Source organism: Schistocerca serialis, chromosome 4, assembly GCF_023864345.2.
Source record: "Schistocerca serialis cubense isolate TAMUIC-IGC-003099 chromosome 4, iqSchSeri2.2, whole genome shotgun sequence".
NCBI lineage: Eukaryota > Metazoa > Arthropoda > Insecta > Orthoptera > Acrididae > Schistocerca > Schistocerca serialis.
The window spans coordinates 353,490,426-353,518,365 of record NC_064641.1 but is presented as its reverse complement, the minus strand read 5'-3'; the positions used below and the strand labels follow the sequence as shown (position 1 = coordinate 353,518,365).

At 40.5% G+C, this 27,940-nt stretch overlaps 1 protein-coding gene across 2 annotated transcripts in view; it reads right to left on the bottom strand.

Annotated features, from left to right (window-relative positions):
• Positions 1–27,940, bottom strand: part of LOC126474139 (histone deacetylase HDAC1) — a 156,659-nt gene that overhangs the window by 38,991 nt on the left and 89,728 nt on the right. For both annotated transcript variants that reach the window (XM_050101583.1, XM_050101584.1), the window contains exon 6: positions 8,252–8,501. In XM_050101583.1, the coding sequence (XP_049957540.1) occupies positions 8,252–8,501 (250 nt within the window). The remainder of the gene's footprint in view (positions 1–8,251; positions 8,502–27,940) is intronic.

The window sequence follows — 27,940 nt, the reverse complement described above, 5'->3', positions numbered from 1 at the left end:
AAGGCAAAGGTCCAGAGTTCGAGTCTCGCTCGGGCATACAGTTTTAATCTGTCAGTAAGTTTTGTTATATGACTGATCTTTTTGGTTGGAGATGCAAAATTCCGACAAAAAGTTTAAATAAAGTTTCAATCATGATCTAAATGTGAACTTCTCAAGACCCCTAAACCCACCCCCTACCCAAAGCAAGTCAAAAGTTTTAGAATCTCTGGGTTGTGAACACGAAGGAAGCTTCAGAGATCACTGACTGTTCTAATCTTCAAACATATTTGATGATATATTTACATCTGGAAGGTGTGTAATTCCAATGATCATGAAAAATAATTCGAATGAGGGTGAATTTGTCAAGGTTGGATTAGAGTCCGAAACATGTAGTGTCAACATATGTCCTATTATTAGTTAAGTGATGGATATGTCAAAAATTAAGTATGAAACAAGACTCTAATCAGTAACAAACAAGGACAAAAATACCATACAGAAACAGTTTGCACATCAAATATGTTGGATAAAATTTGCATAACAGTAGCAGCAGGTTTATAGATTTTCATTTCTGTGATTTAGAATGACAAAAAAGAACTCAGCATACATGATGCTGAGCCATGAAATTTCTACTCGACACTTTGAGAAATACATGGCACTTAAAAGTGTTAACCAAATTCGTTATTCAATTTGATTCTTTCAACATCAATTTTCTGTTTGACTATCATTAAAGATGAATATTTTGTTATTATTGTAGGCTTACAACTAACTTCCTACATTAAAATCATCCATGGAATCAATCATATAGAGGTGACGGTGGTGAAAGATTAACTAATGAAAGGAATCCCAAGAAAAGGTTTGGTGGTGCCTTCATTTTCCAATAAGACCCAAGACTGGAACCTATGTCCAATGTGTCATGTGTCTCCTCCATACTATTTACTTTTAAATACCAATTTACTGGTGTATATTACAATAGAAAATTAAAAGGCTGTAGATCACTGACAAGTGATTAACAAATCAACTTTTACATCTACATCTCCCAAGAAAGTGTTTATGACAAACAGTACTACTGAACAAAATAGACAATTAAAACATTTATATTTCACATATACAGTGCTACATATTAAGATATATTCTCAAGTCATTAATTCGAAAATTTATATAACTTACTAGAAATAAAAAAACTTTTTTTTTTCCTTTTCATTTCTCCTGCCAACCCATTTTGACTCCTCATTACTGCCATGGTCCACTGTGGACTGTGCGGTATCTTTCAACCCCTCATCAATCCATTTCTTTATTTATTCACTGCTTCTTCCAGCATATCTGGTAGTTTCTGTAGTTTTGTTCTTTAGTTTTAATCTTCTCCTCTACAATCTTATTCATCACCTGTTTCCACCATCTGTAACTATTTCACATCTATATTTATATTCCCAGTGTCTTTTGTATCTTTATGTCCAACATCCACTACTATTAATTTCTCAACTTTTAAGCAACTGAGCTATTTGGCAATGTCGTGTATACAGTTCATAGTAGCCAAGTCGTAACAGTATCATCAATCCTTTAACATGAGAAATGAATTGTAACCTGATTGAAGTTCAAAAGGAATTGGTTATGAGTATACCCGCATGTTCACCAAGTACCAGGAGATCAGAATTAAAGTTGAGCTACTCGCAGAGGTCTAATGTGGGCTGTAATTATCGTATGGCAGTGAGACTTGGTAGATATACTGATGTGTTAATGTGGAATCAATTTATGCTGGAAAACAAATTCATTCCAACTGTGGCGACCAAACGCAAATCTTGCACTGTACACTGTTTGTATGATAATATGACAAGCACGCTGTAATTTGACAAGCCCTAATGTCAGTTAACAGTACAGCTATTGAGAAAAAGAGACTGTGTGCCATTAGTGAAACTCTTTACGGACAGCAAAAATTACAGTGCTGCATTGGGAGTGTATTACTGACTGAAAGGTCTGAGGAGAGGCATGATGTCGCTAGATGATGTAAAGAAGTCTATGTAAGTGGAAAAAGGATCACTGCTGTCAGCTGCAGGAAAAATTAAGCAGAATCAGTGGCGCCAAGCAAAACTGTGAACCAGACGAGGATTCGAACCCAGGATCTCCTACTTACTAGGCAGGTGCAGTAATCATTGCGCCATCCGGACACAGCGTTGTTGCAAATGCATGTACTATCTCCATAAGCCTCACGGCCAATTCACACTGACACCTGCCCGCAGTCCCTGTCCCTTATACTCCTGTTCGCTATCCAGAGATTCCCACAGAAGGTCGATGTCTTTTATGCATGCACACTGAAGAAAGTGTATCCATTTGCCCAGGCAGGTTTATCAATTACATGAATGAATGATGTCTGTTCCTCTGAAAGAAACACTATATATAAATGTAAGGAGGACCACTGCTGTCAGCTGCAGTGAGACACTAAGTGGAATCAGTTGCGTCAAGCGAAATTGTGTACTGGACTGGGATTCGTACCTGGGATCGCCTACTTACTAGGCAGGTGCAGTAACCTCTGCTCCATCCAGGAGACAGCATTATCGCAATTGCATGGACTATCTCAGTATGCCTCACAGCCGATCCACGGACAGGGACTGTCGGGCAGATGGCATTCGGTGGGAGAGTAGATTGGCCGAGAGGCATACCAAGATAGTTTGTGCAGTTGCGATATCGCTCTGTCGAAGACGACACATTGGTTGCCACACCTGCCTAGTAAGTAGAAGATCCCAGGTTCGAATCCCAGTCCGGCACACATTTTTGCTTGACGCTGCTGATTCCACTTAATGTCACACTGCAGCTGACAGCAATGATCCTTCTTCCATTTAGATATAATTTTTCTTAGCTGCGGGATCTGCATGGTGTCTGTTCTTTTGAAGCACCAGACACCACGCATTCATATAATTGATAAGCTGGCTGGACAATGAATCCACTTTATTCAGTGCAAATGCATGAAAGATGTCAGACCTCCTGTAGGAACCTCTGATTAGTGAACGTGAGTATGATGGATAGAGGCTGCGGATAAGTGGTGCTCAGTGGAAGTGTGGATCGGCCATGAGGCATACCGAGATATTCCACGCAGCTACAATAACGCTGTGTCCCAAAAGGTGCAATGGTTACCACACCCGCATAGTAAGTAGGAGATCCCAGGTTCGAATCACGATCTGGTACACATTTTTGTTTGACGCTGCCGATTCCGCTTAATGTCTCACTGCCTCTGATGGCAGTGATCCTCCTTCCATTTACATATAGTGTTTCACAGCCACAGGGTCTGCGTAGAGTCTGTTCTTTCAAAGAAACAGACACCACGCATTCATATAATATGATTTAAAGAAAATTATAATGAAATTTGAAAAACTAAGTAAGGAAGGTGTCCTATCATGGTGGACATTACCGTTGGGGTAGCTGTAACTGACCATGTAGCACATCTCTCGGGTAGTCTATTACTTGTGCAGTGTCAAAAGAATTGTCTATTCCATGGTCAACAGTACAGAAAGTTTTGCAGTCTATTTTACACTGGTACCCGCACAAGATCCACACAGTACAGCAACTGAAACCTCATGATCCGCAGCGACATTCTGCATCTGCTCTTCAGTTTCTGACTGACACACATCGAAGTTGATGACTTGTGCCTGGATAATTTTCTATGGGTTGGTGAGGCACATTTTACACTAGAGAATGCTGTGAATACAGAGAACTGTGGAATTTGGGGTACTGTTGAACCGCATGTTCTGCTTGAAGAGCTGCTGCACTCGCAGTACGTGACTATGTGATGCGGATTCACAAGCACCTTCAGTTTTGGTTCGTTCTTCTTTGAAGAGAATACACCCAGAGGGTGTGTACCGAGAAAATTTGCACATATCAATACCTCCTTTTACAGCATGTGAGTCCTGATTTGGAATAGCACAACTGTGTGGAAACCATTGTTTTCATGCAATATGGGGGAAGATCTCATGTTATTCTTCCAGTGGCAGATCTGTTATCTCCGGATGTTCTCCAGTTGCATGGCCTGCAAGATCGCCCGATCTGAGTCCATGGGTCTTTTGGTTCTGTAAGTATCTAAAAGAGCTAATTTACCAGGGACTTTTCAGTCTCTACCTGATCTGAAGAACAGTATACAGGAAAATATTGCTCACATTGCACTGGAACTGCTGCGAGTAACTGTTGATCACATTGTTTGATGATCGCAACATCTTGTCAATGTGTCCGGTGCTCATATTGAACAAATTGTGGAAGTGACAAACATAAAAGTCAACACTATGCCTTTTTTGCCCACATCATTCCTTATCAATTACATATGGAAACATTTCTGTATGTCTTCCTTGCATTCACAGCACCAGTCTTTTTTCCAGCATAAATCGGGTCCACAGTAACATATTACAATATCTGCCATATTTTGCTGTCATGCAACAATTACAGTCCACACTGGAACATTGTGAGTAGCTGCACTTTAATTAAAGCCATATGGTGCTTTCTGATGCTTTATGCCGATTATAGTTAGGTCACAAATTTCTTTATGGATTTCAGTTCACTGTAATACATTCAAAACTAGGCACAATTTTTATTTTCTTGGACATTACTTGCTATTTATTCTTATAAAAGACCTTTTGGCTTTGTTCTTGCTTCTGTGTCTTGCGTGTACCTAAATGTTGCAACATTTAGTTTTCTAATATAGGCGGCCATGGTACACTCTTCTGCATTTCTTAACCTACCGTTTCCATACATTACATTTAGCACAAAACTCAATTAATATTCAGTTTCAGCTACCACTGCTGCATCAACAATTACCATCTGTGCTAATTTTCTGGTCTTGGCACACAACAACAGTTCTATAACTCCCTTTTCAATGAAAAATAAACACCAGTGGTGACAGTGACCTTAACTTGAATATTTCCTGGTTTTGGTTTCCTATACAAATCTGTCAGTGCAGACTATTCTAATTCACTTTGAAGAAAGAGGGCGGATTTCCATCGCCAAGTCCAAAAAAGGAAATATATTTTATTTTATCCCAGATTATGTCTTTTCATATTTATAACGTCATAATACACTTTGAAATATGACCTCCTTCACATTTTGAATTTGATCCTCTACTCCACATACACAGCACACAATGGTTTTACAGCTTGTTTATACATGCTAGCCACTTGGAGTTAACGGAAGATTATCACTTTCTTTGATCAAATCGCAGAACGCACTAGATATGATCAAATAAATTTGACAAAGGTTCTCTATTACACTATGTCAAATATATTTGGCAAAGCAACTTCGTCAAAGAAATTTGATAGTGTAATACTAGCCTTAGCATTATTCCAAAACCTTGCATATATGTTGTTTGATGGTTTTCACTGGCTTCTCATTGCATTGGAGGGGGGTAGGAGAGGGTGCAGGTGGTAAGGGGTAGGGATGATTTTAAAAGAAGGGTGCTAAATACTGAAAAGCAACATAACCCAAAAAATGCCTGGTTCTCAGCAGGTGAAATGGTTAAGTTAATAATCATTTCCCATTTCAGTAACAGGTATATCTCAGATAGTTCCTGATGTCTGCACTGGCATATACAATAAACTCAAGGATTCCATTAACAAAGAGAAAGTTATTTACATTTTATTAATGGAAAGTAAAATTATTGATGACCTGTCAATAGGCTATTGCTATAGTTTTTGGAGACGAGATAACACGATATAAGTTACAATTATTTTTAGAAGTTCGGTTATAACATGAAAAATATTAAAAGCACCAAAAAATAAGATTTATACATCTGTGACGTAGCTACAATGACCTCGAATTTAAAGCAGAAGATTGATCAGGTCTTTTCCATATTTTTTATTTTACTTCAATCAGCATACTATTAGTACCTATTCGTATTTTTTTTATTATCAAGGACATTTTTTGTAGTATTCCTTTTTAATAAAAAAAAAAGGATACAAAAGCTTGTGTATCTACACCCCCACCTAACTGAAGCATTTCTTTCACAGACCCAGCTGGACTTTTGAATACTTCGCCAATTTTCTACCAAGTGTGTATCTTTCTACTGGAATTTTGGCCTGTGGGCCCCTTTGGGTCTGACATGCATCTATGCTTTCTATATTCTTTAACAAAATTACATCCTCTTTTAATAATTTCCTAAATCACCCAACTCATGTTAAATAACAAAAGTAATTTGCAGAAAAATTCTCTTAATGCTATGACCGCTGAAGCAGAGAACATGCTAACTTCTACTGATGGTTTGCTGAAAGATGAACGACCAGCATAAGATGAGCAAGAACCAGCGAATGCAAATTGAACTAGATCGAATGCTGTTTGCTTGCCTATCATTTATGCCAGAGAGAACAATCTGTCACTGATGCTCAACTGCTTGTGCACTTTCTGGTGCAAACTGGGTTTAACGTGTCTCCAACTAGTCAGTTACTGATATGCAAATTTCGGTGCTTCAGATGCTACTTCTAAAATCTTTTCTGTTGACTTGATAATGACATACTGCACTGAACAATAAGTTTCGTCTGTGAGAAACTATACTGATATTTAAAGCAATTTCCAAGAGTTAAAGTCATTTCAAATTCTGTGTTATGTGATGACATATAAGGAGCTCAAAAACCTTTTCGAATTAGGTTTACAGTCACAATTGTTTTACTTTGACCCTTACAATGCATGTAGGATACTGCTAATTGGATACTCAAATAATGCTACACATAATGTAAGAAAAGACAGATTGCCACTTACCGTAAAGAACATATGCTCAGTTGCAGACAGGCTCAATTAAAAGACACTTACATATAGCTTTCGGCCATTGTCTTTATCAGTAAAACAGAGAGAGAGAGAGCGAGAGAGAGAGAGAGAGAGAGAGAGAGAGAGAGAGAGAGAGAGAGAGAGAGCATTCATGCCAACAAGCAAGCACATCTCACGCACACACGACAATCAACTCCAGTATCTTAGCCCGGAAAGCAACATCACATGGAATGCAAGCAGCAATCTGGAAGGGGCAGGGGAGGGGAAGGGATAGTGTACATGTGGGGAGAGAGATGAATGCTGTCTGGTGGAGTGTGCAGGGACTAGAATGTCAACAGTGCAGTGTCAGGAGGTTCCCCTGTCCTCTCCTTTTTTGCACCTTTCTTCTCCACCTCCCTGTCCCAGAACCTCCCGACACTGTAGCTGTTGACATTCTAGCCCCTGAACACTCCCACCCGACACAGTTCATCCCTGTCCCCACTCCTTCCTGTTCCCTGCTCCCTCCAGATCGCTGCTTGCATCGTTCGTGATGTTGCATTCCGGTCCGAGCTGCTGGAGTTGACGGTCGTGTGCGCATGAGGTGTGCTTGCTTGTATGTGTGAATGGTGTGTGTTCCTCTTTTACTGATGATTCCTGTGGCCGAAATCTGTATGTAAATGTCTTAATTGTGCATGTCAGCAACTTGATGTGTTCTCTATACAATAAGTAGCCCTATGTGGAATTTTCATAGTTTGATTTCATGTTACAAATAAATTGCCTGTGACATACAGCCCCAGTAACTAAGAGACTTTTGGGTTTAATATTTTCAGTTTTTGTCCTTTTCTACCACAGTTACAATGGGATGTGATGTTGGGAAATATTTAACAGCTGCAAGCATTTTATTTATTTTTTTTTCCATTTTGTTTTTTATTTTTCAGCATTCTTGGACAGTTGGGGCTATAACAAAATGCAGTTAACAAATATTATGAAACATAGACTGTTACTCACTGTAAAAATTAAAATACTGTTACACACTAAGCTTTTGGTCAAAGCCTTCTTCAGACTAGAAAGAAAACAAACACTTTCACATTAGCAGGTAGACCTCTCACACACATGACCGCTATCTCCAGCTGCTTGGGCAATAGAGCTGTTTCAATCTTTTAGCATTAAAATTGCAATTGCAATACTATTAGTTGAACATATTTTCAACAATATGTGCACACCAACGACTAAGCAATGTATTCGATAATTTTCAACCCTGTAATCTGGCAATGGACTGTTGTAGTAATATTACACTTATTTCTATAATCTTCATAAGCCAATACTTCCTAATGTTTAGGTATGTTAAGTCTTGCTGGTCCCAATGTTTGAAATAATAATCATTTCTCACAGTCAGTATTTCTTTCACTCAACAATTAAATACTGTTAGGCAAACTGATTGCCACTGTAAACACGCGTGACAGCAATGCATGCATTTGTCCATCGAAGTGCGCACACTTACATTTCTTTCCTTTAGTTAACTACAAACAACTACCTTTTTTTAATTTTACTAATATCCACTTACTTAATCTTCTCCAAGTATTCAGGTGTATTCTGATTTGCCATGTTAGAAGGACTAATGTGCAGTTTAAAATCTGGACCAAAATATTCAAAATAATCGTTGTATGGCAATTCATTGGCTATTTCAACACCAAGAGCTACTGAAGTCTCGTAAGTCCAACATCGTGAAACATTCCGTATCGTGTAGCCACCACCACCGACCATTAAAAATGGTAGTCCATATTTTTTTACAAATTCCACACACTTCCCATGGCCTGTTTGAAACAGATTAAAATACACAACAGTTCAAAAGAGATACTTAAATAAAATACGAATTATAGAAAACTTTAAAACATAACATAATTCCAAGAGTAAGATGTAATTTACAAGCTAAAATTGTCAACAAAGCAAAAACTTCACAATAGCATAATAGAAGTTCCTCCTACAACGTAGGAAACAGCTAACAGGACACAAATAATAACAGGTTGCACTTTATCATTTTCCTGACATAACTTTAGCACTGTGCAGTGAGATTGTTCATGTCTTTTGACAGAAACTGTGTTACTGCACAGGGAGGAGGATCTGAAGTACATTCAATTTCAAAACATCAGCAGTGGGGAAATACATGTCAATGCATCTCATGCTTGCTAAATGAATAAAAATATTACTTACCATTAAATGCTTATTATTACTGACTGCTGTGAAAGTCTTCAGGTATTTAAATTGTGGTTTCATCAGCTGTATGACCAATTTCTGTTGCAGTTGAATAGAATTTCTTTTCTATTCAATGTATATCACAAAGTGTGTGTCCAGTCACTTTCATCATCACTACTGGTATTATGGCCTTTCCAATATCCTGCTCCATTAATTCACATCTCTTTTTAATAATTGTTAAGTATGCCCACAAATTTAGCTCAGTCTTCCACCACCACTTCTTTCTTGCAGTTTTGTGACAGCCCCTTTTTAAGTTTTCAAGTTTAACATTTCTTGCAAATATTTTTTGTTTATTTATGTTCCAAACTGATTTAATTGGATTTAGGTTGCAGATGCAGGCAGATAATTGTAAAAAGAAAACATCTAAATCTCTGTTGATGGTGTATGAAGTGTTAGCTTTATTTGCTCTAACAATTTCCATCATTCTTGGTAAGTCCCAGTTTCTCTTCTTTACACAACTTCAGAAGACTGTGAGTGAGTTTGCTACTCACTATTTGGGATAATTTCTTCAGAGGTACCTCCACTCTCCTTTTTATTGAAATATGTATTAAGTATTCTGCAGTGTGTACAAACAGCAGCTGTACTACTCATATTAGCAATCATTGGTGTGCTAATGTAACTTGTGCAGAATAAATGGATTCCCCACTCCCTGACCTTTGACTCTTTCTGCAGTTAGTTCAAGTATTTTCCGCAAGTAAAGACGTTAAATACAGGCAACATGTTTATCATGGTTAGAAAATATATAACTATTCATTCTGTCAAATCATTTACATTCATATCACAAAATTATTTGATTTGTTGAAATTCACTAAGATACGAAATATCAAGGCAACAGGACCAGGCCAACATTGTCTGCATAGCAAGCAACAGTAAATACAATACAAAGATGTCTGATAATGACAGTTAAAAAACTAATGAGTATTTAACTGATACTTGTTGAATTAGGCATTACATAGCTTTATTTTCAAACAGAACAATTCTTCTGAATGGAGAAAGGGAAAGGCCACAAGCAGGAAAGAGAGTGACATTTGTCAGTGGCTAAGAGAAGAAATCCAAAACTCAGGCATACACAAGATGCAGGAGACTTTTTGAAAACCACCATCAAAGGGAAAAATTATTTGATGCGTCTCCTACAAACGTGCTGTCAGATGTCACACTGTTAACAGCTTTCAACTTCAGTTAATAAAATGAATGATTGGAAAATTGTCATTATCTATTAAAAGCACAGGACAAAAGTTGAAAGAGGACAAATTTCTATTTTCTTGTTTGGTAGCAAACCTGACCAAACCCCTATTATTTTTATTTACATGGAAAAATTCTGTATTTTATGGTAGAACCTGACTTATAGCTGAAGCAGAACAGGGGCTCCATACAATAATATTACCTTAACATTTTCTAATACAGGTCACATCAGATAAATAATATTCTAACCCAATGATTGTGGAACTGCATCATCATTTTCATCAAACAGAATATTGACAAAAAAGCAAGGAAGTCCAGAGCTTGGAGGATGCAAACCTACAGCTGCGAACACTGTCCAAGACACTGAAAGAACATATTCATCTAAAAAGTGTTCGTAGACCTTACCACCTACTTTTCCTTTCAGTGTGAACACCAGGATATGATCATCCAAACCATCATGGACCATCCGTTGTTACAGTTGTAACAGTACAATCTGTACTTTACACCTCCTCTGTATGTTCTCCACATAACATCTGCTGTACATAACACAACCACAGGACATGTTTCAACTGGTCAATAGATTAGTACAGATTCGTGAATCTGTGAAGAGATCTATGCATGAAGTTTACAACAACTACCACCGTCACACCTTAGCAGAAAATCTGCCAGAGAACTTCAGAAAATTCTGGTCCTATGTAAGATTGCTAAGCAGGTCTAAGACTTCTACTCAGTCCCTTGTTAACCAGTCTGGTGTGGCAATTGACGATAGCAAAACAAAAAGCGATGTTTTAAATTTCACGTCCAAGAAATTGTTCACACAGGAGAATCGCACAAACATACCATCATTTGACCATTGGACAGACTCCTGTGTGAACAACATAGTAATAAGCATCTCTGGTGTAAAGAAACAACTGAAAGAGTTGAGAACAAGTTAGCTGCCAGGTCTGGATGGAATCTCAATTTGCTTTTACGAAGGGTACTCTACGGCACTGGTCCCCCACCTACCCTGCATTTATCATGAACTCTTGCCCAACACAAGAGTCCCAAGTGACTGGAAAACAGTGCAGGTGACTCAAGCATACAAGAAGGGTAAAAGAACAGACCCACAAAATTATAGACCAATATCCCTAACTTTGGTCTGCTGCAGAATCCTTGGGGCATATTCTCAGTTAGAATATAATAAACTTTATTGAGAGGTCACCAATTGGGACACATCGAATTCGCTCAAATTGCGTGTGTAGGAGGAGGTGGGTCTCCATATTACGTGCCTTAAATATTTCGCCTGAGTGGGCCTTCAGAAAGGAGAAAATGCTCTCGAAAGTTTTTCCAATACCACTATATACCTTACTCAGAGTTCTGTTCATCATTAACGGCATAGCGTTAATGGTCAAGCGCATTGCTTATGAACAGGTGACCTGGGATCAATCCCAAGTGCTTTCTGATTTTATTCTGTTTTTACCCCCATGTTTCTTTCACTTCATTTCTTCCAATTGTTCAACTATTTACAGTAGAAATTAAACACATTCAAGCATTATTTTTATTGAATTAGGCAAAAGTTTTAATGAAAATAAAGTTTCCGAAGATTCTTGTGATTATGTGCACTACTTTTTATTCATTATCACAGTAGAAGGTTTGCAATTTGATGGTGACATATATCATAGAAACATGTCAAACATATATATGTTTCACACCAGGCACATTCTATGAAGGCATTGTTTGAGCAGTTACGTTTTGCTGAAACATGCATCATTGGAAAGGACACTTCATTCAAGTTTTGAAACGACTGTTTATCCGCTATCAGTTTGGATGCAAACCAAGCGTGCTGGATCATAGCGGTGAACACAGGAGCACTGAATTGATGCTGCACGATCAAATGTATTTCAATTGCATCTTCTCTTGGTGATATTTCTCGCTGTTGTCGGAGCAATTCAGGGGCACTTTGCGGTCTTACTTGGAATTTTGACTTGGCAATAGAAATATACATCACAAGGTTGAACCAAAGGTGTACATTTTGGTGAAATGACCTTCATGGTACACATTGCCTCGCCTAGCTCAATCTTAATTGTCTCATCATACGATGTTGAATCTGTTTTGCCACCCCAAGAATCTACCAACAGAAGAAATTTATTGTCTGTGACGTATGGCTTCAATGTTGTTTCCAATAATGTTGCATAAAGCTCTTTTGTTAGTTTCCCCGACATGGAACAAGTAACGACAAAATTTTCATACTCGTATTCTAATTTTTTGACAGTGGCGGCAACCCGAGGACCGAATTTATTCGCAGGCTCTTGCAATCATAAAAACACAAGGGGTGAAAGTTTCCCTGAAACGGTTAAACTGTACTGTGCTGTGTAAGAGTGGGTGGCCTTCGATAGATTGAGTTTCTTCACCACAACAGTCTTTGCACCTTCGACATCCAGAGACCTGTTGTATGTTGACTCATACTGGCATCCGGTCTGGTCAGTGTTAATTATATAGTCGATGTTGAAATGTGGCATTAAATGTCTCATCTACATATGAAGCTTCTCTGCTGCTGCCGCCACTGTTTCGTCCAAAGTTATGACATCATTTTTGCTGACGAATTTCGTGATTTTTCACTGCCTTATCGAATATTTTTTCTTGAAGGATTTTGCCCAAGTATTAGAAGCACGGAAGTGAAAACGCTCTGATAAATACAGGAATGCAGCGGTCATTGCCCATTGCTGAAGGGTTCTAGTCATCACCAATTCATAGCAGCTACATGCATCTTGAAATTTATCCCATGTTTCCGAGTCAATTAAGGACAACTTTTCAAGTCTGGCGCCACCTTAGTGTACTTCTTTCCTCCAAATTTTACGATAATCCCTTTTCTTCAGGATTGGGAATCTAGATTGCAATGTTGCAAATTTCCATTTTGGATGAGTGTCAGCAAATTCCAGGACCTCCTTCTTGTCAGCCAATGTTGCTGATGTACGTGAGGAACTCGTGGAAAAATCTTCAGGAGTATAATCCTTATCTGTACTTGAAGAAGTCACCTGTGACAGATAAAAAGAGACTGCATATGATTAACATGAGTGTGTGTGTGTCAGAGAGAGAGAGAGAGAGAGAGAGAGAGAGAGAGAGAGAGAGAGAGAGAGAGAGAGAGAGAGATGTTCCACGTACCTCTTCATAAATATTTTCTTCTTCAGGCTCTGTGCATAGTATCAGGTCTTCATCATACTCTATGAAATGCATATTCATAATGTCGATAACTGCCTCTGCAATTGCTTTACCTATGGCTATTACTGTAGGTCTGAAGGACATAGGAGGATTGTCAGTGATCATCCTTTTTTCTTTATAATTTGAAAAAGCATAGGAAAGAGCACTAGTGAAGTTTGCTTTGAAATCTTCATCAAACGTTTCGAGATTATCAGTCACTTTTTGTTGGATTGCCATGTTTGATTTTGGCACGACGATACTCACAGCTCCACAAATCGTTGCGAAATGACAATAGAGGCACAGTCTAATACATACAGTCATGACACTCACTGGTGAGAAATCCATTACTGTCTGATAGCTGACGAGACGCTTGCGATTCCACCAGTCAGCTAGGGTAACGTCTGTTAGTGTCATATACATAATAAGAATACTATTTTATTTTCTAACCTTTTTGGAGGTCATTTACAATATGATTGTTTTATACTTGATTCAAAAGATTGAATGTATTTAAACTCTACAGTAAATAGTTGAACAATCTGAAGAAACGAAGTAAAATAACAATTGGGGGGGGGGGGGGGGGGGGGGGGGACGAAAAAAAATTAGGGAGCACCAGGGATTGGTCACAGGTCGCCTGTTTCATAAGCAATGCGCTTGACCATTACACTATGCCGTTAACGATGAACAGAAAGCTAAATAACGTACATAGTGCTACCGGAAAAACTTTCGAGAGCATTTTCTCCTTTCCTAAGACCCACTCAGGCGAAATATTTAAGGTACGTGATGTGGAGACCCAACTCCTTCTACACACGCAATTTGGGCAAAATCAGCATGTCCCGATTGGTGACCTCCCCTTGTGAGAAGCTTATTTCCACAGTTTTAGAAAGCATCGTTCATGCAAAACTCAGCTTGCCCTTTTCTCACAAGATAAACTGCAAACTATGGATGAATAGCAACAGGCAGATGCCATACTTCCAGATAGTGTTTGACACAGTGCCTCACAGCAGGTTGTTAACGAAGGTACTAGCATATGGAATTAGTGCACAGATATTGAAGTGGCTCGAAGACTTCTTAAGTAACAGAACCCAGTATGTTGTCCTCGAAAACAAGTGTTTATCAGAGAAAAGTATACCGTCAAGAGTGACCCAGGGAAGTGTGATAGGACCACTGTTGTTTTCTATATACATAAATGATTTGGCAGACAGGGTGGGCAGCAGTCTGCAGTTGTTTGCTGACAATGCTGTGGTGTAGGGTAACATATTGAAGTTGAGTGACTGTAGGAAGATACAAGACGATTTAAACAAAATTTCTAGTTGGTGTGATGAATGGCAGCTAGCTTTAAATGGGCAAAAATGTAAGTTAATATGGATGAGCGGGAAGAACAAATCTGTGGTGTTCAAATACAGTATTACTAGTGTGCTGCTTGACACAGTCACATCATTTAAATATCTTGGCATACTGTTGCAAAACAATATGAAATGGAGAAATCATGTGAGAACTGTGGTAGGGAAGCCAAATGGTCAACTCTGGTATATTGGGAGAATTTCAGGAAAGAGTGGTTCACCTGCAAAGGAGACCTTATATAGGACACTGGTGCAACCTGTTCTTGAGTACTGTAGGAGTGTTTGAGATCTGTACCAATTTGGATGGCAGGAAGACATTCAAACAATTCAGAGATGGGCTGCTAGATTTGTTACCTGTAGGTTGGAACACCACATAAATGTTAAGGAGATGCTTCAGGAACTCAAATGTGAATCCCTGGAGGGAAGTGGTTTTTGAGAAACATTAAGAAATTTTAGAGAACCAGCATTTGAAGCTGACTGCTGAACATTTCTATTGCGATCAATATACACTGTGTGTAAGGACCACGAAGATAAGATACGAAAAATTAGGGCTCATACAGAGCATACAGACTGTCTTTTTTTTCCCTCGCTCTATTTGTTAGTGGAACAGGAAAGGAAATGACTAGTACTGGTACACAACACTCTCCGCCACACACCATATGGCGGCTTGCAGAGAATCGATGCAGAAGTACCAGGTGGTTATTTTTTTTTAGAAGTTTCCCTATTTAACACGTTATAACACAGAAACTAATTACTGTACCAAGTACCAAACTTGGTAGCATTAATGTCCAGAGTATGGAATGCATGATACCCATGTGTCACAGTGCCATCGTCCAGTTCCAACTATGGCCACCATATACCATGATCAGTCATCGTGATTCATAGTCTCACACACCTGACTTGTCACATTGCACTTGTTGATGTCTCAACATGAGCTTGGATGAAAGGAGCAGGACATTATTGGTGAAGCTCTATTATCAAAACAATAGTAATGCTGCAACTGCACTTCAAGAATACCACCAGCTGAAAGAATTACAGAAGGGTCCCCTTTCTCCATCTGATGTGTGGAGCATGAAGAAGTAGTTCAAATCTGGGCATCGCTGTGGGAAAAAGCCGACAACTGGTCATACCACAGGTGGTTGATGAAATAGCTGTTGCTATGGCAGACAGCACTGCGCGCAATTCCTGATCGCCACGCAGTGCATGTGCTGTGTCACGGCAGTTGAATATCCCTGTGGTCCACTGTACGGAAGGTGCTTCGAAACATTCTCAAATGATATCTGTACCAGATCCGTATCACACAGCAACTTCCACCACAGAAGGCTCTCCACTTTCTCACAAGGATTGACGTCGAGAGGGCTGGCCCTGAACTATCCTATGGACAGACGAAGCTCATGGTATAGCTTCATGGCTATGTTCATCATTAGTCCATTATTTTTTTAACAGGTTCGTGCTCAAGGACCAAAGACGTGCACTGTGACTGGACAGCGTTACTGTGATATGCCTCGCCAGCATGTCATATGCACCCTACAGGAGAGAGATGTATCGAACTCAATAGTGTTCATTCAAGATGGGTCCACACCAAAAATCGCTTGGGAAGTTCACCTACTTCTCCGAACCACATTTGGAAATGATCGAATTATCGACCGATTATTTCCAAATGCTTTTCCAGCACAATAGCCTGATCTCACTCCCTGTAATTTCTGGTTGTGGGGCTACCTGAAAGACAGGGTTTACCAGGAGAATTTTCACACATGTTCTGATCCGAAGCACAACATATCAAGAGACGTAGCTAGCATACCTATGGACAGGCTTCATTCTGCTGAGCAGAGTGCAATCCTGCACTTTCACACCCTTCTGGACACCGAAAGGCACCATACTGAGCCCCTTTTGTAGCCTTAATGGGTGCCAGTACGTAATGGTATGATGTACCGTAGCAGCATATTAAAAGTGTTTCGACTGAACTGATTCTGCATTATTTCTCTTCCGCATGTCCTTGACATTAATGCTACCAAGTTTGGTTCTTGTACATTAATTAGTTTCTGTGTCACAATGTGTTAAATAGGGTTAGTGTAATTATAACCATCCGGTAGATGTAGATGGGGACAGTAGTTTACCTAAGATACAGGCCAGGACACTTACGGGAGCAGACGATGTGTTGCAAGGGTAACCCCCATCTTTGTGGCTCAAAGAAGCTGGTGGTGGAAGGAATGATCCACATAGCTTGGGCTGTGAAGCAGCTTATTCCGACCGATGTGATCGTGTGCAGCTTTCGTGACATTTTACACCACTGGTCGTCGCCTTTCTGATGGTGCAGCATTACTTCCAGCTACTAACCACAACTTATAATCCCCACCGCCACACATTCTTCCCATCAGAACTTTATATCTTTCCTTCTCCTTTCCTGTGTATGATAATGACTTTGCACGATCAAATATCCTCACGTCACAATCCATCCTGTTGCTACCAGTACAATTTGTCCCGTCCTTTTAACTTTATGAATTCACTCTATACTACCCAGTTCTTCTTACAGCCACCTAACACTTTCAGTTGCCAATTTCCTGTGTTATTTACATTTCCTATTATCATCCCTATCCCAATGGACCACTGCTCGCACATTGCTGCACCAGTTCAGTTCAGAAAAGTAACTCTTTTTCCTTGCAATAATCCAGTCCCATATCTTGCTCTTTAAATGCTGTCTGAACCATACAATCCCCTCAAAATGCCTACCCATAAAAATCCCAGGAGGGATCCCACTCTCCTCCATTCACAACAACCCACACCTTTCCTCAGATTCTGCCCAGTCCCTATCCCTCACGAACCTGGTACTGCAAAAGCACCTCTCTACAGTACAGGCATTCCAAAACCAACTGTACTCCCTCTGCAAGACACTATTGCAGTGCAATATTCACTACATACGCAACATCTCTGAAATAAAAACCTTTGCACTCCAAAACCTCGAGGAGCATTCCAGACACCAGCTCCACAAACTGTCAACCTACTGGCACCCTAATCCTGTCTTGAGGTACCACTATCCATTAACATCCATCTTATTCATAATGAACCCCCTTGTCAACCCCTCATAGGTCCCAGAGCCTGCCTATCTGACCACTTTCATTTACCACATCCACCAAAACTCCCTCCCAACACCCCACAACCCAAGCAAACCTCAAACACCGTTGCTAACCTCTCCGGCAAAAACCTTAGTCCCACATACATTTCAATCCAATCCAAAAGCCTAACCTTCAGCCCTACATCCCATTTTAACAATGTTGGTCTTGTCAGAGACTGCTCTCCTCCTCCTCCTACAGTGGAAACACTCACAGTTACCAATCCCTCCAACCAAACCCAACCTCATCCAGTATTGAACCTTGCCTCTCCCAGTTCATACCACCGTCCGACCGCGACCCTTATTGCCCCTCTCCCCCCTCAATATAACCCCTCCCCCCTAGTCAGCTTCCAGTTACACAACATTAACACTTGTTCAATGAATCATGAATATGACATTTCGTAATGATGTGGATGGTGCCAGTAATTCCTCAACTCCAACTTGGCATCCAACCTTCCCCAGGTCCCTTCTTAAGAACATCAACCCTTCTGTAGGTGAAAAGACAGCCATACACAACCTGAATACAGATCCAGACCTAATCATCCTCCCTAGAGACAAAGGCTCCACCACTTTTATGATGAGTTGCAGTGACTACCTGACAAAAGGCCTCTCCCAACTGTCCGACTCCTCCACCTACAAGCTCTGCCAGAGTAATCTCATCCCAGAAGTCCAGCATAACCTCTAATCCATACTGAAATCCATGTACTTTCCAGAACTTCTCACCTGAGTTCCATGTCCTTCCACACCCCAATAACACACAGCACACCCATTTCCACCCCAAAAATCCACAAACCCAAATATCTTGGTCACCCCACTGTAGCTGGCTTTCATGCTGCCACTGAAAGAATTTCTGCTCTTGTTAACCAACACCTCCAACCAAATGCCCGAAACCTCGACTCCCACATCAAAAGTATCCGGACACCCCCAAAAACATACTTTTTCATATTATGTGCATTGTGCTGCCAGCTACTGCCGGATATACCATATCAGCGACATCAATAGTCATTAGACATACCGAGAGAGCAGAATGGGGCGCTCCACAGAACTCACGGACTTCGAATGTGGTCAGGTGATTGGGTGTCACTTCTGTCATATGTCTGTACACGAGATTTCCACACTCCTAAACATCCCTAAACCCACTGTTTTCAATGTGACAGTGAAGTGGAAACACAAAGGGACACGTACAGCACAGGAGTGTACAGGCCAAACTTGTCTGCTGACTGACTGAAACCGCCAACAGTTGAAGAGGGTCGTAATGTGTAATAGGCAAACATCTATCCAGACCATCACACAGAGATTCCAAACTGCATCAGGATCCACTGCAAGTACTATGACAGTTAGGTGGAAGGCGAGGAAACTTGGATTTCATGGTGGTCGAGGGGCTGTTCATAAGCCACACATCACACCGGAAGATGCCAAACGGTGCCTCACTTGGTGTAAGGAGTGTAAACATTGGACAATTGAACAGTGGAAAAACATTGTGTGGAGTGACGAATCATGGTACACAATATGGAGATCCAATGGCAGGGTGTGGGTATGGCGAATGCCTGGTGAACGTTATCTGCCAACGTGTTGTGCCAACAGTAAAATTCGGAGGCAGTGGTGTTATGGTGTGGTCGTGTTTTTTGTGGAGGGGGCTTGCACCCCTTGTTGTTTTCCATGGCATCTATTACAGCACAGGCCTACATTGATGCTTTAAGCACCTTCTTGCTTCCCGCTGTTGAAGAGCAATTCGGGTGTGGCAACTGCATCTTTCAACAGGATTGGGCACCTGTTCGTAATGCATGGCCTACAGCAGAGTGGTTACACAACAGCAACATCCCTGTAATGGAGTCCTGACCTGAATCCTACAACAGTGCAGCACTCCGTGAAGAATGGGCTGCCATTACCCAAGAAACCTTACAGCATCTGATTGAACATATGCCTATGAGAGTGGAAGCTGCCATCAAGGCTACGGGTGGACCAACACCATACTGAATTCCAGCATTACCGATGGAGGGTGCCATGAACTTTGAAGTCATTTTCAGCCAAGTGTCCGGACACTTTTGATCACATAGTCCTTCCTTCACCGACTTTCACCAATCCCCATCCCTTAAACTCATGGATCCCTACTTGTCACTGCTGATGCCACCTCCCTATACACCAATATCCCTCATGCCCATTGTCTTTCCACTACTTCTTCCAACATCAGTCAGATTCCAAACCCACCAACTCATTCCTCATGCACCTTACCAGCTATGTCCTGACCCACAACTACTTATCCTTTGAATGGAAGGTTTATAAACAAATCCATGACACAGACATGGGCACCCACATGGCACACTCCTATGTTAACCTTTTTATGGGCAATCTAGAGGAAGGCCTATTGTTGTTGTTGTGGCCTTCAGTTCAGAGACTGGTTTGATGCAGCTCTCCAAGCTACTCTATCCTGTGCAAGCTGCTTCATCTCCCAGTACCTACTGCAACCTACATCCTTCTGAATCTGCTTAGTGTATCCATCTCTTGGTCTCCCTCTACAATTTTTACCATCCACGCTGCCCTCCAATACTAAACTGGTGATCCCTTGATGCCTCAGAACATGTCCTACCAACCGATCCCTTCTTCTAGTCAAGTTGTGCCACAAACTTCTCTTCTCCCCAATCCTATTCAATACTTCCACATTAGTTATGTGATCTACCCATCTAATCTTCAGCATTCTTCTGTAGCACCACATTTCGAAAGCTTCTATTCTCTTCTTGACGAAACTAGTAATCGTCCATGTCTCACTTCCATACATGGCTACACTCTATACAAATACTTTCAGAAATGACTTCCTGACACTTAAATCTATACTCGATGTTAACAAATTTCTCTTCTTCAGAAACGCTTTCCTTGCCATTGCCAGTCTACATTTTATATCCTCTCTACTTCGACCATCATCAGTTATTTTGCTTCCCAAATATCGAAACTCCTTTACTACTTTAAGTGTCTCATTTCCTAATCTAATTACCTCAGCATCACCCGACTTAATTTGACTACATTCCTTTTCCTCATTTTGCTTTTGTTGATGTTCATCTTATATCCTCCTTTCAAGACACTATCCATTCCGTTCAACTGCTCTTCCAAGTCCTTTGCTGTCTCTAGCAGAATTACAATGTCATCGGCGAACCTCAAAGTTTTTATTTCTTCTCCATGGATTTTAATACCTACTCCAAATTTTTCTTTGGTTTCCTTCACTGCTTGCTCAATATAGAGATTGAATAACATCGGGGATAAGCTACAACCCTGTCTCACTCCCTTCCCAACCACTGCTTCCATTTTGTGTCCCTCGACTCATACCTGCCATCTGGTTTCTGTACAAATTGTAAGTAGCTTTTTGCTCCCTGTATTTTACCCCTGCCACCTTCAGAATTTGAAAGAGAGTATTCCAGTCAACATTGTCAAAAACTTTCCCTAAGTCCACAAATGCTAGAAACGTAGGTTTGCCTTTCCTTAATCTAGCTTCTAAGATAAGTCGTAGGGTCAGTATTGCCTCACGTGTTCCGATATTTCTACGGAATTCAAACTGATCTTCCCGGAGGTCGGCTTCTACTAGTTTTTCCATTCGTCTGTAAAGAATTCGCGTTAGTATTTTGCAGCTATGACTTATTAAACTAATAGTTCAGTAATTTTCACATCTGTCAACACCTGCTTTCTTTGGGATTGGAATTATTATATTCTTCTTGAAGTCTGAGGGTATTTCGCCTGTCTCATACATCTTGCTCACCAGATGGTAGAGTTTTGTCAGGACTGCCTCTCCCAAGGCTGTCAGTAGTTCTAATGGAATGTTGTCTACTCCCGGGGCTTTGTTTCGACTCAGGTCTTTCAGTGCTCTGTCAAACTCTTCACGCAGTATCATATCTCCCATTTCATCTTCATCTACATCCTCTTCCATTTCCAAAATATTGCCTAGCAGTACATCGCCCTTGTATAGACCCTCTATATACTCCTTCCACCTCTCTGCTTTCCCTTCTTTGCTTAGAACTGGGTTTCCATCTGAGCTCTTGATATTCATACAAGTGGTTCTCTTTTCTCCAAAGGTCTCTTTAATTTACCTGTAGGCAGTATATATCTTATCCCTAGTGAGACAAGCCTCTACATCCTTACATTTGTCCTCTAGCCATCCCTGCTTAGCCATTTTGCACTTCCTGTCGATCTCATTTTTGAGACGTTTGTATTCCTTTTGGCCTGCTTCATTTACTGCATTTTTATATTTTCTCCTTTCATCAATTAAATTCAGTATTTCTTCTGTTAGCCAAGGATTTTTACTAGCCCTCGTCTTTTTACCCACTTGATCCTCTGCTGCCTTCACTACTTCATCCCTCAAAGCTACCCATTCTTCTTCTACGGTATTTCTTCCCCATTCTTGTCAATTGTTCCCTTATGCTCTCCCTGAAACTCTATACTACCTCTGGTTTAGTCAGTTTATCCAGGTCCCACCTCCTTAAATTCCCACCTTTTTGCAGTTTCTTCAGTTTTAGTCTACAGTTCATAACCAATAGATTGTGGTCAGAGTCCACATCTGCCCTGGTAATGTCTTACAATTTAAAACCTGGTTCCTAAATCTCTGTCTTACCATTAGATAATCTATCTAAAACCTGTCAGTATCTCCAGGATTCTTCCATGTATACAACCTTCTTTTATGATTCTTGAACCAAGTGTTAGCTATGATTAAGTTTTGCTCTGTGCAAAATTCTACCAGGCAGCTTCCTCTTTCGTTTCTTACCCCCAATCCATATTCACCTACTACGTTTCCTTCTCTCCCTTTTCCTACTGATGAATTCCAGTCACCCATGACTATTAAATTTTCGTCTCCCTTCACTATCTGAATAATTTCTTTTATTTCTTCTTCGTCATCTGCAGAGCTAGTTGGCAATATAAAGTTGTACTACGGTGGTAGGCGTGGGCTTCGTATCTATCTTGGCCACAATAATGTGTTCACTATGCTGTTTGTAGTAGCTTACCCACATTCCAATTTTCATGTTCATTATTAAACCCATTCCTGCATTACCCCTATTTGATTTAGTGTTTATAACCCTGTAGTCACCTGACCAGAAGTCTTGTTCATCCTGCCACCGAACTTCACTAATTCCCACTATATCTAAGTTTAACCTATCCATTTCCCTTTTTAAATTTTCTAACCTACCTGCCCGATTAAGGGATCTGACATTCCACGCTCCGATCTGTAGAATGCCAGTTTTCTTTCTCCTGAAAATGACGTCCTCTTGAGTAGCCCCGCCCGGAAATCCGAATGGGGGACTATTTTACCTCCGGAATATTTTACCCAAAAGGACGCCATCATCATTTAACCATACAGTAAAGCTGCATGCCCTCAGGAAAGATTACGGCTGTAGTTTCCCCTTGCTTTCAGCCGTTCGCAGTACCAGCACAGCAAGGCCGTTTTGGTTAGTGTTACAAGGCCAGATCAGTCAATCATCCAGACTGTTGCCCCTGCAACTACTGAAAAAGCTGCTGCCCCTCTTCAGGAACCACACGTTTGTCTGGCCTCTCAACAGATACCCCTCCGTTGTGGTTGCGCCTATGGTATGGCTATCTGTATCACTGAGGCACGCAAGCCTCCCCACCAACGGCAACATCCATGGTCCAGGGGAGGAGGGGGGGGGGGGGGGGGGGGGGGTTGCTTAGAGCCTCCCAAAACTCCGAATACCTAATCTGCTTCATGTTCATTGATGATATCTTCATGATATGGACTCAGGGCCATGACATCCTATTCACATTCCTTCACAATCCCAATACCCTTTCCCCCATCCACTTCAGTTGGTCAACCTCTAGCCAATGCACATCCTTCCTGGACATTGACCTCCAACCTTCTGATGGCTCCATCCATGCCTCTGCCCATATTACGCCCATAACCAGCAGCAGTACATGCATTTCGACAGATCCCATCCTCTCCACACCAAAAAACCTCTCACATACAGCCTAGCCACCCATCGACAATGTATCTGCAGTGATGAGAACTCCCTTGCCCAGTATGCTCAAGGCCTCATAAAAGCCTTTACAGACAGGCAATACTTTCCAAACTTAGTACACCAACAGATCTCTTGGGCCGAAACCTCACACACCGCCAATCCCCCCACCACCCCAAGCATCAGCAACAAAGGAGCAACCCCCACAACAATCAATGTCACCCTGGACTAGAACAACTGAACCATATACTTTGACAAGGCCTTTATTATCTCTCCTCCTGTCCAGAACTACGGGACATCCTACCCAGATCCTTCCCACTCTTCCCAAAGAAGTGTTCCGTCACTCACCCAACCTACACATCATCTTAGTCCATTCCTATGTCACTCCCACTACCAATATGTTGCCACAGAGATCACATGTCTTAACATACCTACTCTGCTGGAAACACTGCACAGCTTTTTATGTTGGTATGACTAGTAGTCATCTGTCCACCAAGATGGTTGGCCAATGCCCAATTGTTGCAAAGAACAAAATTGACTACCTGGTGGCATAACATGTTCAATTTTAATGTCTGCTTCACAAGTTGAATGTCCGGGATTCTTTCCTCCACCGTCAGCTTCTCTGATCATGCTGATGGAACTTATCCTTACAACACGACTTCTGCTCCTGTAACTGTCCTGGCCTCAACATCGGGTAACCCACTGTCCTCGCACACTCCACACAACAGTTCCCCCTTCCTGTGTCCTGTCACCCCCTCCCAGTTCATATCCCCATGTCACCTTCACTGTATGCCGCTTCCCAACGCCCATTACAATCATGCCCGCCCATATATCTGCCACACCTTCCTCCCACATTCCTAGCCAGCAAACCACCTACCTACCTTTGTGCCACTATCCACCCAACTCCCAGTCCCTTCCCCTGCCTCTATCTCCCTCTTCCTCCTCCTCTTCCTCTTCCCACCCTAACCCACTACAACCACCACGACCATTCCACCTACCGGAAAATAGTCTGGCAGTTTCCGGTGACTAGAGGGAGCAGTGTGGTGCTGGTGTGCCAGACTCACACTCACACTTTACTAATGAGCTTATGTGGAGTTGTTTCGCCATCTTCTTTTCAGGACAGCCGGCTGCGACTGTCTGCCTAACTTCTCCAAAGATAAGATGCTGTTTTGGAGGAATTTTTTATACTCTTAAAATAACTCCGTACACTCAGGATACTTTTAAACCAATTGCACTATATTTCCATTTCCACAAACAAGACACCATATAAATGATTCAATTTTTGTAAGCCCAACAATTACCGGTCCAACAGATACTCTTACATACTTTGTAACAAATACAATCTAGAAAGCTCTATCAAATCCACCATCCGGACCTCACGAAAGTAAGTGAATAAGTAAGTGTCTCTTCTTTTCTTTAACTACATTCAACTGTTCTCAATAATGACTGACAGCACCGTCATGGAGTATGGCGAGTCTGCTCCTTGTGCTGGGCGTGTAACTTCTGAGGCAAGTGCGGCGACTATCTGCCTGCGCCAATCAACCATCAATACACACCAGTCCTGCACAAACACATAATCAAGGCGCAGTAGACACAGTTCCACTTTCACACACTCATCTTTAAAATAACGTTTGTTCGAGATGGTGGAAATACGAGTGTGTCTACAATTTACCCTGCAAGGCACTACAATAGCATTTGTTGGTTCAGATGGCACCAAATAGGGACATGTCTAGGTTGTGTGTGTGTGTGTGTGTGTGTGTGTGTGTGTGTGTGTGTGTGTGTGTGTTTACTCTAGCTCATTAAAGGATAAGTTCGAAAGCTAGCAAGTTTTCTTTCTTTTGTTTGTGCGATTCCTAATAAGCTTTAGAACTGGCTGTTTTGCTAATGGAGTTATTGTCACAGTGTTTTCATTACTATCATGTTTTCTGAATGCACACAGAGCTCAGCAATCTCATGAAAATGATTTTCTTATTGTAAGTAATATCTCATTTTAATTACTTCCAGTCTACCTGGAAGCATTTTTTCTCACTATTCAGTCTTCTCACAGACTGTGTACCTCTACGGGACATAAAGCTGCTAGATATCACAAGTTGATTTGGGTATGTTGCCAACAACAAAGGGAGGTTACAACAGTTCAAAGTCTAACCTCCAGCACTGTCACAGTTAAACAGACCAAGAAATTTTTCAAACACATTCAGACCCCCCACACACAAGCACAGGTATATCAAACCAGGCAGTCATATTAAGATAATTAGGTGACTTTCATCAATGCTACCCATCTATAATTCAGTAATTAAAATTCCTTTGCTTGCACTGACATAAAAAGTCACTGCTGTTCTAACCATGATCACCTAGAGCGGCACCAACAACTTCTACAGAGTGTCAACAAAGTCTCACAGATAATGACTTCACATCAGCAATGTCATCTTTAAAAAGGAATATAAAACAATTTCCCCTTTATGATAATTATCTACTTCCAAAATAATGAACCATTGCGGTATTAAGTGTGACATTTTGTCTTACTATAGTTAAATTAAAATAAATTCCTTTGCTCCATGAAGTTCAAGACATCTCCTCGCTATATGAACTCTTCCATGTTAAGTCCTTTACCAACCCTCCTTTACATTAGGCCATCTCTGTCTTTTCTTACCTCTTGAAGTTCTGCAAAGAAATCCTTTGGCCTCACTGCCTGTTTGGTTAACTATATGCCCTGGCCATCTCCGTTTCATTTTCATTACGGTCGTAGTTACATATACCACTGCAGACTGATTCCTGAATCATTTGTTTTGTTTTCTGTCTCCCCTTTTAACTTCTAACATGCATCTTCCCAACACTCAGTTTCTGAATGGTTTTCCCTACTGAATAAATGTCTAAATAGTTAGCCATTACATCAAAACAGATAACACACAATGAGTGTTAATTTTCCTTACATTGGATGCTTGCAGCTGAAAACACTATTAAGTTTACCATCCGCATTAAATGCCATTTGTACATTTCAGTTTATTTGTCTTCCTGTATGTCAGGAGACATTAACTGCCATCAATAGTAAAACTTGACAGTTTTTTCTACAACTTCATTACTAATTTACACAGTTTTCTTTCTGCTGTGGGGTTTATATGTTATTTTATTCTCTAATATTGAATTTCTGACCTATTTTTAAAATTATTCCATTGAGTTAAGCCATTTTTGTTGAAGTTCATGTGAACAATAGGCAAACAGCACAATATCACAAACTATAAGTAGATAGTTCAAATCCATTTCTTCAAAACATATTTGTTCATTATTTTTCCATCCTGAGGACATGAAAACTTCTACAGCCACTGAGAACAGATCTGGTGATATGGAATCTACTTGCCTTACCCCTCTTTCAGTTCTGAATTTCTTACTATTCTAATGGAAGTCGTAGCTCTGTAATCTGCTAACAGGCTAAATCAGCAACTTGTTTCTCTGTGAGATGTTGATACAGATTTTGTTCAATATGAGTGAAATGCTTAAGGGTAATTCCACATCAATTCAGCACAGAAAAGTAAACTGATCCACACAAGAGAGGGAAAACTACTAATCTGTAGAGGTATATGACAGTTCTGATAAATTTTATAGGTCGCAAAGTTTCAAAATAGTGCGAAATTTACATGCATCTGTCTGAACATAAATGACTATAATTCTGGTTCTAATCCAGATACATCACTGAAACTTGTATCATTGAAAACCTAATGAGTAGAGCTTAACATTGATATGCAAGACGGGAGATTTCTAATACCTTTCACATTCAACGTTACTGACCTTAATCTTTGACCTTGAGCATTTCAAAACACTCCACTTTCAGTATCTTTTTGGGGGGAACAAAATATATTGAATTGCTCCAATATGCTTCTATAAACTGGTAAATATCAACATCACACACCAAAGACATCAAGGCCAAAAATTTATTTTCTTAGCTTCAATGTACTATCAAAATGCAGAAGGCAGCACATAAATACTAAATACAAATTATTGAAAAATACAATTTGTAAGTAATTTTGTACAAAATTATGCTTTGTATTAGTATATGGTATTATGAACCACTTACCATGTAGCTTCAATGAACAGTCAATAAAAAGTGGTCACATCTCATTTCACAAGTCTCCAATTAAAATTGTTAATGGTCACCATACCTGATGCAGGGACACAGTATATCCTGCCAGCTGGTGTCACTGGATCCAGTCTTGTGAGAATGTCACATCTTCTGCTAACAAATGTGTCTGGTA